This window comes from Dermacentor andersoni, chromosome 3 (genome assembly GCF_023375885.2).
Source record: "Dermacentor andersoni chromosome 3, qqDerAnde1_hic_scaffold, whole genome shotgun sequence".
NCBI lineage: Eukaryota > Metazoa > Arthropoda > Arachnida > Ixodida > Ixodidae > Dermacentor > Dermacentor andersoni.
The window spans coordinates 162,669,111-162,682,234 of record NC_092816.1 but is presented as its reverse complement, the minus strand read 5'-3'; the positions used below and the strand labels follow the sequence as shown (position 1 = coordinate 162,682,234).

General features: G+C 42.3%; 1 protein-coding gene across 1 annotated transcript in view; it reads left to right on the top strand.

The window, feature by feature from the left end:
* The window catches only part of LOC126524532 (probable RNA-binding protein 19), a 119,306-nt gene that overhangs the window by 1,177 nt on the left and 105,005 nt on the right, over positions 1-13,124 (top strand). Inside the window, exons 3-9 of the mRNA XM_050172830.3 lie at positions 5,629-5,739; positions 7,081-7,134; positions 9,171-9,360; positions 9,860-9,891; positions 11,541-11,585; positions 12,841-12,909; positions 13,048-13,114. Of these exons, the coding sequence (XP_050028787.2) occupies positions 5,629-5,739; positions 7,081-7,134; positions 9,171-9,360; positions 9,860-9,891; positions 11,541-11,585; positions 12,841-12,909; positions 13,048-13,114 (568 nt within the window). The remainder of the gene's footprint in view (positions 1-5,628; positions 5,740-7,080; positions 7,135-9,170; positions 9,361-9,859; positions 9,892-11,540; positions 11,586-12,840; positions 12,910-13,047; positions 13,115-13,124) is intronic.

Sequence of the window (13,124 nt, the reverse complement as noted above, 5' to 3'; positions counted from 1 at the left end):
GAAGGAAAATGTTTACATAACGAACAATATGGTAATAATAAACAAATAAATGAAAACAACAATGTCAATATGTAAAACCATAGTTTGTTTGTGCTGTCACTTCGGTAAAGTGTTTGTTAACCCGGCGTCCCACACCGGCACTGTTCAGCTTAGAGGCAGTAAGGGTAAAAGCAGACAAATTTAGGCTGGTGCTTGCAAACAAATATACAGCCTTAGAACAGCGAGATGACGATGATGACATAGAGGTAATGAATGAAACCGTAACGAGGCTGGCTTCAGAGGCAGCAGTCGATGTGGGAGGCAAGGCACCAAGGCAACCAGTAGGCAAGTTCTCCCAAGTAACAAAGGACCTAATAAAGAAACGACAAAGAATGAAAGTGTCCAACTCAAGAGATAAGATAGAATTTGCAGAACTGTCAAAACTGATCAACAAAGCGAAAATAAGTTATATTCGAAATTATAATGTGAGAAAGACTGAAGAAGCCATAAAAAATGGATGCAGCCTGAAATCAGTGAGAAGGAAACTTGGCATAGGACAAACTAAGATGTATGCACTGAAAGATAAGCAGGGTAATATCATCAGCAATCTCGAAGGTTTCTATACTGGCCTGTACAGTACCCAGAGGACTCAGGAGTATTCTATTCCAAACAATAATGAACAGTGTACACATACTCCTATAACTAGAGATGAGGTCAAAAGGGCCTTGCAAGGCATAAAACAGGGAAAAGCGGCAGGAGAGAATGGAATAACAGTCGATTTAATAAAAGATGGAGGAGACATAATGCTAGAAAAACTGGTGGCTCTCTATATGAAGTGTACATCGACTGCAAGGGTCCCAGAAAACTGGAAGAATGCAAACATTATACTAATCCACAAGAAGGGACACATTAAAGAACTTAAAAATTATAGACCCATTAGCTTACTCCCAGTATTATATAAAATATTTACCAAAATAATCTCGAATTGAATAAGGGCAACAGTGGACTTTAATCAACCAAGGGAAGAGGCTGGCTTCAGGAAGGGATACTCTACAATGGATCACATCCATGTCATTAATCAGTTTATCGAGAAATCCGCAGAGTACATTAAGCCTCTCTGTATGGCTTTGATAGATTACGGAAAAGCACTTGATTCAGTAGAGATACCAGCAGTCATAGAGGTATTGCGTAATCAAGGAGTACAGACCGCTTACATAAATACCCTGGAAAATATCTACAAAGATTCCACAGCCACCTTAATTCTACACAAGAAAAGTAGGAAGATACCTATAAAGAAAGGGGTCAGACAGGAGGCACAATCTCTCCAATGCTATTCACTGCGTGCTTGGAAGAAGTATTCAAGCTAATAAACTGGGAAGGCTGAGGAGTAAGGATCAACGGCAAATACCTCAGCAACCTTCGGTTTGCCAATGACATTGTTCTTTTCAGCAACACTGCAGACGAGTTACAACAAATGATTGAGGACCTTAACAGGGAGAGTGTAAGAGTGGGGTTGAAGATTAATATGCAGAAGAACAAAGATAATGATAAATAACCAGGCAAGGGAACAAGAGTTCTAGATCGCAAGCCAGCCTCTAGAGTCTGTGAAGGAGTATGTTTACCTTGGTCAACTAATGACAGGGAACCCTGACCATGAGAAGGAAATTCAGAGAATAAAAATGGGTTAGATTGCACACGGCAGACGTTTTGAGCTCCTGGTTGGGAGCTTACCGTTATCATTGAAAAAGAAGGTATACAATCAGTGCATTTTACCAGGGCTGACATATGGGGCAGACACTTGGAGACTGACAAAGAAGCTTGAGAACAAGTTAAGGACCGCGTAAAGACCGATGGAACAAACAATGCGAGGCATAACTTTAAGAGACAGAAAGAGAGTGGTTTGGACCAGAGAGCAAACAGGTATAGACGATATTCTAATAGACATTAAGAGGAAGAAATGGCACTGGGCAGGTCATGTAATGTGCAGATTAGATAATCGTTGGACAATTAGGGTGACAGAATGGATACCAAGAGGAGGGAAGTGCAGTAGAGGACGGCAGAAGACTAGATGGTGCGACGAAATTAGGAAATTTGCGGGTGCTAGTTGGAATCGGTTGGCGCAGGACAGAGGTAATTGGATATCACAGGGAGAGAGGCCTTTGTCCTGCAATGGACATAAAATAGGCTTATTATTATTATTATTATGATGATGATGATGATGATGATGATGATGATGCATGTTTAGAGGGAACAGCATGTGATTAGGTTACAGGCACCCACCGCAGCCAGTGCATGCAGTCAACATAAAGAACTATATTCTAAGCTCTCATTGCAAGCATGTAACAAAGCTGCCACTCCAAGTACATCCATTCTCATGTAGGGTGAGAAACTAATTTTTCTCGTCTGCTGCAATATTTGTCAACAGGAAAGAACAGTGTGCTAGATGGTTGGTGTGGAGCTCATTTTTAAGGTTGGAATATGTACTACATTCATAGTATGATAAGGAAGGTGCTGTATATTCTGTTCACAAAACATTGCAATTTCGTGCTGGGATTTGTTAGCTGGGTGGATATCATTCTTGCTTGGCACCATTTCTTTCACTGCTACAATGAATCTAATTAGTTTTACTGTAGCAGCAGTTGAGAACTTAAAACCAGATTTGCTCTTTCTGTTGATCTGTCTGTTGATTCCATTACATTATGGCACACAGCATTGTGTCATGATTTATGCATTGTCTGCTTAGTGTAGGATACGCTGGAGCTTCACGGGTTCTCGGTGAGAACAACTCACATTCGTTTTATGTTTACAAAGTTCAAATGTTTGCCTAAAGTGGTACAAGGCACAGCTTAATCAGTCATTGTGAATACGAAATAAAGAAGTATGTCTATATAGTAGCACAAAATCTCTTTATCTGATCCCTCAGTTAGTCCTACCTAATTTACCTTCCTTCTACTTCTTTGGCAGTGATTTTCAAGTTTTTAAGAGTTACTGTTATTGTCAGGATAGTTTCACTTTAACCTATCAATTTGAAAACTGCAGAGGCGGTATTTTGGACAGTACACTCCATTTTTTATTCTTTTTGCTTTTCATCATTGTCTTGGATGGTTTTGTTATAATGGTGCGATGGGCCACCTGGCATGATAAAATAAGAAGGATAGATAATTATGCAATGCTGCCCCAGTTTCCCAAACTCATTAAAAACACCACAGTGATGTCCGTGACATCATAAGTTTGGCTGGAGACTGAACGGTACTTCTTTAGCTAATGATTTGTCAGTGCACGTTTACACGACCATGCTTAAGCAGTAACGAGAATGTGGGTGAGTTCGTGTGGCAAAATTTTAACAGTGCAAGATTGTGTGACACATGAAATTGTTGTATGGCATATCATTGCCATATAATATTGATATGCAATGCTCAACAATTAGAGGGTTAATCAGAAAGTCTTTGCGTCTAGTTTTTCTTAGCCAAATTATGGCTGTAAATGCGAAGTCAACGTATCCATTTCCAGTGGTAGACCTTTCTTAGACTGGCCTGGCTTTGCTTCACACGTCCACAGCGTACGCGCAATGAAGTGTGTTTCACTTTCTATGGAGCAAGGGACAAACTCCCATCGAAATCCACAGGGAAATGCAGCCCATGCATGAAGAAAAGGGTCTCGCTTTGAGAAGTGTGAGGTAGTGTTGTGAGTTTGCGAAAATCTGTGAAGGCTTGCATGACAATGAGCGTTCGGGGAGGTCGCGTGCATCGCTGACTGACCGCAAGGGCATCCCAAATTTAGTGCTGCGATGGGACAAATGTCTGAACCGGAGCGGGGACTATGTGGAAAAATAATGTAAGGTACGTAAAATAGTGCGTATACTTGTAATTACCTGTGTGTACCTTATTTTGGCTAGTAAAAAATAGGAGCAAAGACTTTCTGATTTGCCCTCGTGTGTTTGTCACTACCATAATATAGGGCCATTCCAACTAGCCCAAATGCAAGCTTTACTGACTGTTGTGTGGAAGGATCTATGTGTGCAACAGATAGGCTGCTGAGCTGATATGAATATTAGTTAGAAATGTCTTAAGAAACTCAACATTCACTAAGAAACTATGACATATCGTATTTAAAATTCGATTGCACTGCATGAGGATGCTTACCAATGTTCTGCAATATAGCACTTTTATCCATGTGTGTGGACTAGACACCTTGTGAGATTGTCAGGGTATTGATTATCAAAAAATCAAAACATATGTGTTATGTAAGCACATTTCACATCTCCTGTTGATGAGTCATTGAGCAAATGCTTCAGAGTGACAGAGGGGTTATGGGAGACACTGTGTTTGAGAGCCAATTCAATTTTGACTGCCTGGAGCTTCAGGCATTGCAAACAGATAGGGGCTACACAGAGACGATCATGTCTGCAAAGTATTGTACACCAATGTACAATGAGAAAACAGCTGGATTCAAATAAAAGCCCACGTGCCTTTTTTGGAAGTGCCATTGTCTCCACTCATACAACACAACAGTTCCGCCAGTCGTGCAGACAGGTGCAAAATAATGCATGTTATTGACAACCTCCTGGCTGCACTGCAATAGCCTTGACCCCTGCCTAAGCAGGTACGTGTATTGTGAAGCATGCATATGCACATTTCACAGCAACTGTATACTGTGCAGCTTTCGTCATAAACTTCATCATCATACCACCATATTTTCACTTCACATCCTGTATCTCTCTTGCTCCTCGAAACCTATTCCCCAACATGGAGTAGCATGGCCAGAGGCACTTCATTCAGGCTGACCTCTCCACCTTTTTGCTACTGAAACTCTCTCTCTCTCTCTCTATCTGTCTGTCTGTCTGTCCGTCCGTCTGTCTGTCTGTCTGTCTGTTTTCTTGCATTGCTCTCTCTTTTCTTTTCTATGCAGAGCATGCAAGAAATACCACTGAAAATGCTCTGCGCAGCAATAAATATTCCAGCAGAACCTATCTCCCAATGCATTGTGCGTGGCATCCGAGATGTGTGCCAATGCTCGTGAATGCTGAGAATTGTTCCGTCACTGCCCTCGCACATTCGTGGCACAGCACGCTAAAGCTTTGGGCTGCTGTGTTCGAGGACCCTGTGTGATGTGCATTCGATTCGACCCAGCACCGATTAATTTTCAAGGAATTTTTTAAGAATGTGGCACATCCCTGTTCTGGGGGATTTACCTAGAATAGCTACATAACTAGTAGCACATACCTAGTTGCACATGCCCAGTAGTCCAAGTTGTTTATTTGGGCACATATCCAATTGCGCATACCCAGTGACTCAAGTTCAAGTGGTCTGAAAAAGGTTAAGTACAAACATACCGAAATCTGGGCCTCCTCCTTTTCCCCATATATCTTCTAATGCGATCAGCAATATTTGGGAACTTCACCCAGATTGCAGTACTTTAGGGGAATAAACGTGCAAAAACCATGAAACATGCGAAAAATATTCATGCCCGTGTTATCGGGGATCGGTTCTTTTGACTTTAATTACTTGTGGCAAATATTTGCATGTTTTACTACTTTTGCGTAGAGCTTTTCAGTTGAGGGTGTCTTCTTCTGTCAGTTGGCTGCACACAATTTTTCTGATTGTGACATGCATTCACTTCTTTTCTTTTGTGTTGTATTTCGGTGTTCAGGTGGAGCTCTGTGCTGCACTGGGTGATTCCCAGAAGCCTCGCTCGTGGAGCAAGTACTCTGCAGACAGTTCAGCCTACCAACGTCTCCACCCGGAGGCAAGAAAGCCCAAGGTGAGCCGCTTGTGCTCATACAAGGATGGGGCATGCAGGTCTCAGCTGCTCACTAGTCACTGTGGTTTGCCGAGCTCTGTTTACGCATAGACAAGTTAAGGACAGAAAATACTGATGCAGTGCAATCTGTGTCGCATGCTCTTTTCGCTGTCCAGCTTGTGCTAGGTCAAGTCTTTCTTTTACAGCGAAGCTGTTAAGGACTACTTTCCACACTATCGTGTCCGCGTGTGGAAAAAAATCCCAAAGATAGTACAATGCTGGGCCGACCTGCGGCAGTGGTGAAGCAGGCATTAAGCATTCCCCATACGTGGGCTAATCCCAAAGATAGGGAAATACTGGGCCGACCCGCGGCGGAGGTGCAGTTCGCCATTAAGGGGCCCACATACAAAGCTTCGCTGGTCATCCTTCTTCACAGAGTGGAAGGGCACTCAGTTTTTTTTAATTGTTATGTAGTGTTTGAATTAGTTCCACTAATATTTTCACGCCAGTTTCCCACTTAGTACTGCGACCTAAAGGCGTACTGGCACATATTCCCAAAGTTTTAAGAACTCTACAACATGCTTCTCGCACGTCTGTTATCATTGGAAAATAATAAAGTAACCATCATTATTTTACCATAAATAAAGGAAGTGTCAAGCCGAACGTGTCACATTGGTACTGCTTTAAATTACTAATGTGCTGGTGTATACATGTGCACATACATTTCATTTGGTTATTCGTTCAGGCACCTACATTTCACCCAAATGTAGTTGGAGAAATAACAGCACATTGGTAGGAAATTTCTCGCAGTATACAGAGATAAAGAAGGAAGACAATAATATAGTCACGTGTACCACAGTGTTCTGCAGTCAGTCAGAAATGACACACCAACATTCAACAAGGCATTGATTGTTCACAGTGCACCAAATGCTTCAATAGAGAAAACTTGTAAAATGACATGAACAAAGGCGAAAAACCATCAAGAGAGGCATTTCGAGTGCTGATCTATGCTATAGTGGTCTAGGTGCATCAGAAACTGCTGAATTGGATGGCATCTGTATATTATTGGCCAGAGGTCAGCTTCAATGTTTAATTTCCGAGGTTCGTGCTGCTATTCTACTTTAATAAGCATTTGGCCATTTCTTTTAAAGAAAAACACTGTATCTTGCTTTTAGTTTGGTTGTGGTGAGAATCTAACGCTGCCAAGTCTTTTTCTTTCTTTCTTTTTATTTCAAGTTTATTAACATGAATGCATTCATAATACGTGGGTCAAAGATGATACATTTTTACGAGGCGGCCCAAAAGTAAAAGCCATGAGATGTGTTTGACATGTTTTTTTTTTTTTTCCTTCCCCTTTTCCAGCCAGTCAAGGAGCCGTCACCAAGGAAAAGTTTTGCAGATGAATTCTTGAAAGATGTGAGTATTTGTTCAAAGGTGTGGTTATTAGATAGGTTTAATATAGCACAAAGTTGATCCCATATATTTCACACTCGGATACAGTCAACGACCAAATTTTGGACATTCGAAAATTCGGATACCTTCGCGGCACCACCACATGCCCCTTAGAGCTAATGTACAAGGGTGTCTGAAATTTCAGACTCCAACATAAAGCTCAACTAGACAAACCCAAGGTTGAATATATTCCACAGCTGGTGCAAATTTTTGACAGCAGCGTAATCATGAACACGATTATGCCACTGTCGAAAATTTACACCAGCAGCGAAGTAGAATATACTTGGCTACTGTAATATTAGCTGTATGTTTGTCTAGTTGAATTGTGTACCACCAGGTAGTGTTACCACTCTGACTGCTCACGTTTACACCTCTGCTCATCCGGCAATCTGCCCAAACTGCCCGCGCTTGCTGATATACCTGACACACTAAAGCTTTCCCTTGTAATAGACACGTGGCCGAGCACGTTCACACGCAATTTTCTGTACAATCACTCTGATGGCAGCACGACAGGCGGCACGACTCGTGTATCTATACAGGCTCCTTTGCTTCCACAGTGCATTCATTTCTGCCTTTTCTCGAATAAAAATGCACAAGTACTTTGACATGCTCGAGGCGTACCGCAGTCTCAAGTTCAGGTGATGTGGGCGTTTAGAGTTAATGTTGCGATCAGTATATCAAAAACCATTCCGCAATGCAAGTGACTTGAAACATTCGTGAGCAACAAAGTAAGTAAACTTTTGTGCTTCGACGTGGCCTTTGAGAAGCAAATCGGTAAGTTGGCACTTTTCACGATCTCCGAAAATTCTCCCGAGACATGCAGAGTTCTCAGATAAGCTTCAGATAGGCTTACGGTATATTTTTCAAATTATCTATATATCGAGTATTTCACAATCCCCTTGAAGTTCAATATATTTGGGATCGACATATACTAAACCATTGCATGCACTAAAATAGCTGCTCCAAGGTGCATCCATACAGAATGTGTAATGGAGGGAGCGTCTCGTGCTTGCATGATTTGTATAGTTAGCGCAGCAACTTGGCACCACTTCACACTTATTTCAGTTTTGCTATTTGCTTGTAGTCACGTTCACAAAACGGGAATAGTAAAATTATATTTTGCTGTGTGTTATTTCAATGTACTATTAGCAATGATGTGTTACTGTTTTTCTGGTGTGAGCCGTCGGTTCTGATGCTGTTAAGTTTAACAAAAGAGGTCACAGAAGTGCTGTGATTTCCGTCTACCAAGTGACACCACGCCACTTTACGTTGGTCATGCACTCACGTGGAACACTCTGCTAAAAATCTTGTCGGGGACGTGCTTGTGGCAGGCCTGGACCATATTGTACGCGTCAGTGCAAACGGCTGAAATGCTATGAGGATAATGTACATTCATTCGATCTCGGTGTTCTATGTGGTAGCGACAGGAGGTAGATAATTGTGATACATGTCTTGATAAAACCATCACCTATAATGCGCAAGACAGCTTGACAGGGACCAAATTGTGAGGCATTTCCGTAAACTTGTAGCTGCGTTTACCTGTGTTTTATGCCATCATTCAGTTACATAATTGCTTGCCTAACGACCTTGGCCCCAGTTTAATGTTATTTATTTTTCTTGATTAAATTTTTATCTTGCATTAGCCGCGACTGGACAACCTTGGTAATAATGTAAGCACAGTGCCAGTCAGACCACTGCCGAAGCGCAGGAAAGAATAACATCGGGAAGGAATCGTTATCTCGACCCTGTTTTGCTACTATCGACAGCTTATTAAAGGTGATAACCAAGCGTGGTAGTGGTGCTAAATGGAGAGTAAGCAAAATCAATTGCAAACTGCAATGCTCAAGCTGTCTGAGCGGGCTTTGTGCGATTCGTATTAGAGTGAACAAGTGTGGCAGCTATCGTAGGCCACCTCGTCTTCTTGATCTCATAGCAAATAAAAGATTGACTTGGAAAAGTATACGTGGTGTTCTCATGTGTGCCTGTGTGTGCTCTCTTAGCTGGAAGGCAATGAGGAGTTTGAAGAGTTCCTTCAAGTGCATGGCACGCACAACAAAGCCACCTGGGACAATGACACATGTGCTCCAACTGCTGACGGAGATGCCAAGAAAGTCAAGCCAGCCAAGGTTTTGCCGCCTTCCGACTCGGTAGCCAGTGACAAGGAGGACCAAGGCGAAGAGGAAGCTGAAGGTCTCTGCTTTATTCTTTCAAAGGGGCACCAGAGGCTAGCTTTAAACCAAGCTTAAGCGATATATCGACAGAATGTCCATAGCATCATTCTTTAAGAGAACATTTCCTCACTTGTTTTTGCAAGCTCCATCAGTGCTATCCAGGAAAATGTGGCACCTTCACTCTGCAGTCCTCTCTCACTGCACAGCATGGCCTCTGAGACAGCTGGCTTCAGCACTGCAGTCTCGGAGGCTTTGATGGGCAGCGAGTGCTTACTGTATTTAACCAGATGGTATTATTCATTCATTGATTCGCAGACTGCTTGTACAATACTGACTTTTTTTCTCTCTGCTTGTTCAACAGATGCACTGTCTTCAGCTGTAATTTTCTTGGCAAATAAGTAACTTCTAGACAAAGAACAAATACTGGGGGATCTTCAGAACAACATTCATAGTCAATCACTCTGGCTAGATCAAGTTGTAATTTATTAATGTTGTGCTATCATTTTTTTTATCCATAGATGTCTCCAACAAGACTCCTGCAAGCAATGAGGTAAGCTTGCCGGTGCACTCATCCAGAATGACTGCTAAACTAAGCCTCATTAGACTCAGCTCTGTGAGCTTTATTGCTTTGGATTATGGTGCTCCTTGACTTTGTTTCCTGTCTTGAAAATAGTATAACAATGCTGCATGTTGTGCTGCAGTACTGCTTAATGTGGAAGCTTTAGCTCTTTTTTGTATAATGGCAGCTGCTGTTTGTTATGTCTAGTGCATCAGTTTCCTGCATTATGACACCTCTTTCCTACATATTCTGTATAATTTTCTTTCTTTATTTTATTTTATTTTTTTCAATTTCTAACTCTAATGTAAAATGTGTTGCTCAGATAGCAAAAATTTTTGTTAGTGCGATATTTGTCACGAACGAGCTATAAGCATACGGGGAGGTACTCCTGAAAGTTGTCAAGCTGTGGCACTCCATATGTGCTATATTGTATGGGGACACTGAACTTCTGCAAGTACATTAGAAGCTTGTTCGGACTTTTTTGAAAAAAAAAAAAAAGAAACACACTCATGAGAAGTAATGTACTAACTGAGAAAACATACACTCTGAAGTCACTGAAAAATTTGGCAGACTTGACTGTGTGTGTAATGCGAAGCGTTGCCCAAATCGTTGTAGCACGAGATGCCGACGCACGCAGAACTGGTGTGGCCTGTGTGACCCGAAACATGTATTGCCATTTTCGTGGCTTCCGCAAGCTTACATTTACGCTCCTCAAATTCAGCCCAGATCAGCAGCTTCCTTGAGCAGGACATTTTGGCAGGAAGTTTTGATGTGCCCGCTCGGCATGAATTGTTGCAGCACCATGTGCCGACACGCATCGAGCTGACGGGGCACGAGCAAACCAAGAGGCACATTGTCATTTTTTCTATTGCGTACTGATTTAAGATGGCGATAGGAAACGGAAATAAGATCAAGCTGATGAGCGAGGCTGCAATAAAATGCCTGTGATGCTGCCAGACCAAAGCATGATGCTCACCTTGCACCGTCTGCAGCAGGGAACGTCGGCACATTTGGGTTATCACCTATTAAAAGCATGCAGTACGCTTCCAACGGCGTATCACCACATGTGCTGTGAAATAAATAGGTGAAGATGCTTATTGCAATAGGATTTCGTCAGTAGCTGTAAACGCAATGTGTGACGACCCGCTAGGAGATTTGCTAAAACTAGAACAGGAAACTGAGTGTGTGCCGGCATTCTCGTGTGACACGGGCAGGTGAGTACTGCAGGGAGGCTGCTGTGGCAGGCGCCTGCTGCTCTCGTTCATGTTTGTTGCGCACCTTTTCTCGTTCACATGGTGCCTAGTGACTAGGAAAGATATCATGCGATCGCAATTTGGTGATGCACTGACCGTTGGTGTCGAAAGATCATGTTTTCTTGGAACATAGTAACCACTAAGAAGGATGCACAACTGTATTGTGTCATTTTTTGTACTCTCAATCGTGAATGTTGGCGCCGTGAACTCAAACGAAATGGGATCATATCAACGAGGTTCTACTGTATCTTCTGAGTGGACTGCATTGCTTGACTTCTTCAATTTCTCCATGCTTACTTAACAAAATTTCAAGACCAACTTGGGTGTCGTTGCATTGAATAATGTTTCTTGTTTTATTCAACCTTACTTCGCTTTTCTTTTTTTCAGACCAAGAAGAGTGACAAGCAGCAAGTTCCGCAGCAAAAACAAAAGGTAGGAAAAGATGGATTCTCTGTCACGCATGCCATTCTAGATTTACTTTGTATAGCGGGATCATATTTTCATCCATGATCATTGTTCTTGATTACGTTCTTTCTCATTATCCTTGCCGCTTGCTCATTTCGCTCCTCGACTTCCCTGACTACCCACCACGGTTGCTTAATATGTGTGGCGTTTCGCTGGTGAGCACAAGGTCACAGATTCGATTTCGACTTGCGGCAGCAACATTTCGAAGAAGGCAAAATGCAAGAATGTTCATGCCTTGCTCCCTAATGGGTTGCAGAAAATAGTGCCTCTTCCTCTTCACAATTTGTCTCTCTCTCTCTCTATTTTGATTTTAGTGTACATTAAAGAATTCCAGGTGGTATAATTTAATCTAGAGCCGTCTGCTACGGCAACCCTTATAACACACTGTGCAGCTTTCTAAACTAAAGCCTGTGCTTGATGATGCTGTGCCTCCTTAGGCTAGTTCCATTTCTCTTTGCACCAATATTTGAATTGCACCAGTATTACGCTGATGCAGCTGGGGTCTTCGTTTCCTGCTCTGCTTGTGTTGATTTTCCTGTTGCACGGATCCTGATGTTTACACACTGTGCTTGTCAATGCCTTATAATTTTCTCTTTCATTATGTTCACATAACTTTCATGCTCTCGATACCAGCAGTTCTTAAGGTTCTTCCAGTTTTCATGGCATCTCTAACCAGTATCATCATCATGTTTATCATCCAATTTCCTTGGCAGAAGAAGGAGCCACCTTAAAAGAAGATTCTGATTTATCCCCATCTAGGAGTTTGTTCAGTGTCCTTGACGTGTGCTGTGTTTTGGCTGTGGTGTTGTCATTATGGCGAGGCCATCGTTGGTGTTATCATTCATTGTGCACATCATTGCCATTGTCATCGTTATCATCGTTAGTGGTGAACCACTGTTATGGGTGCTACTAAAAGCTCACCATTATGTATCCTTCTACACTTTTATTGCCTATTGTTTTGCCACTTTGAAAAGTGGGATGAAATGGGCATATAAATCACATTGTCTTCACTAGAATTACTCATCTGAGGGGTCATTTTGCTCTCAGTACTTATACTCTGCTGTCTGTTCATTTGTTTTTTGTGCCTCATAAAATAAGAGTGGTTCGTGCACTCAAATTACTAACAGTTTGGCCTGTGGCAAGATTTGATTGCCTCAGTAGCAGTGTTGTGCCAAGTGCTTTTTGTTTATGTTGTTGTTCTCCTCTCTGTTCGTGCGTGCAGCCCAAGCTACCAGTACAAGAGTTTGCCTACACATTGAAGGTCAAGGGGCTTCCTTACAAGTGCAAAAGGGTGAGTGAAAAGGCAGTGAGGAGAGCTCAGAGAAAGGTACTCGAGCTTTGGGGCGCAAGTGCAATGTGCACAGTGCAGCATGGGTACGCATTGTTGTTTATTTCTTCTCTTTCCACTTTTCCCTCCCTTGCACCTAAGAAACAAATCAAGGACTTCTTCAAACCTGCCAAGGTGGCCAGCATGCGACTTCCACCGAGGGTCAAAGGTGAGTTCTT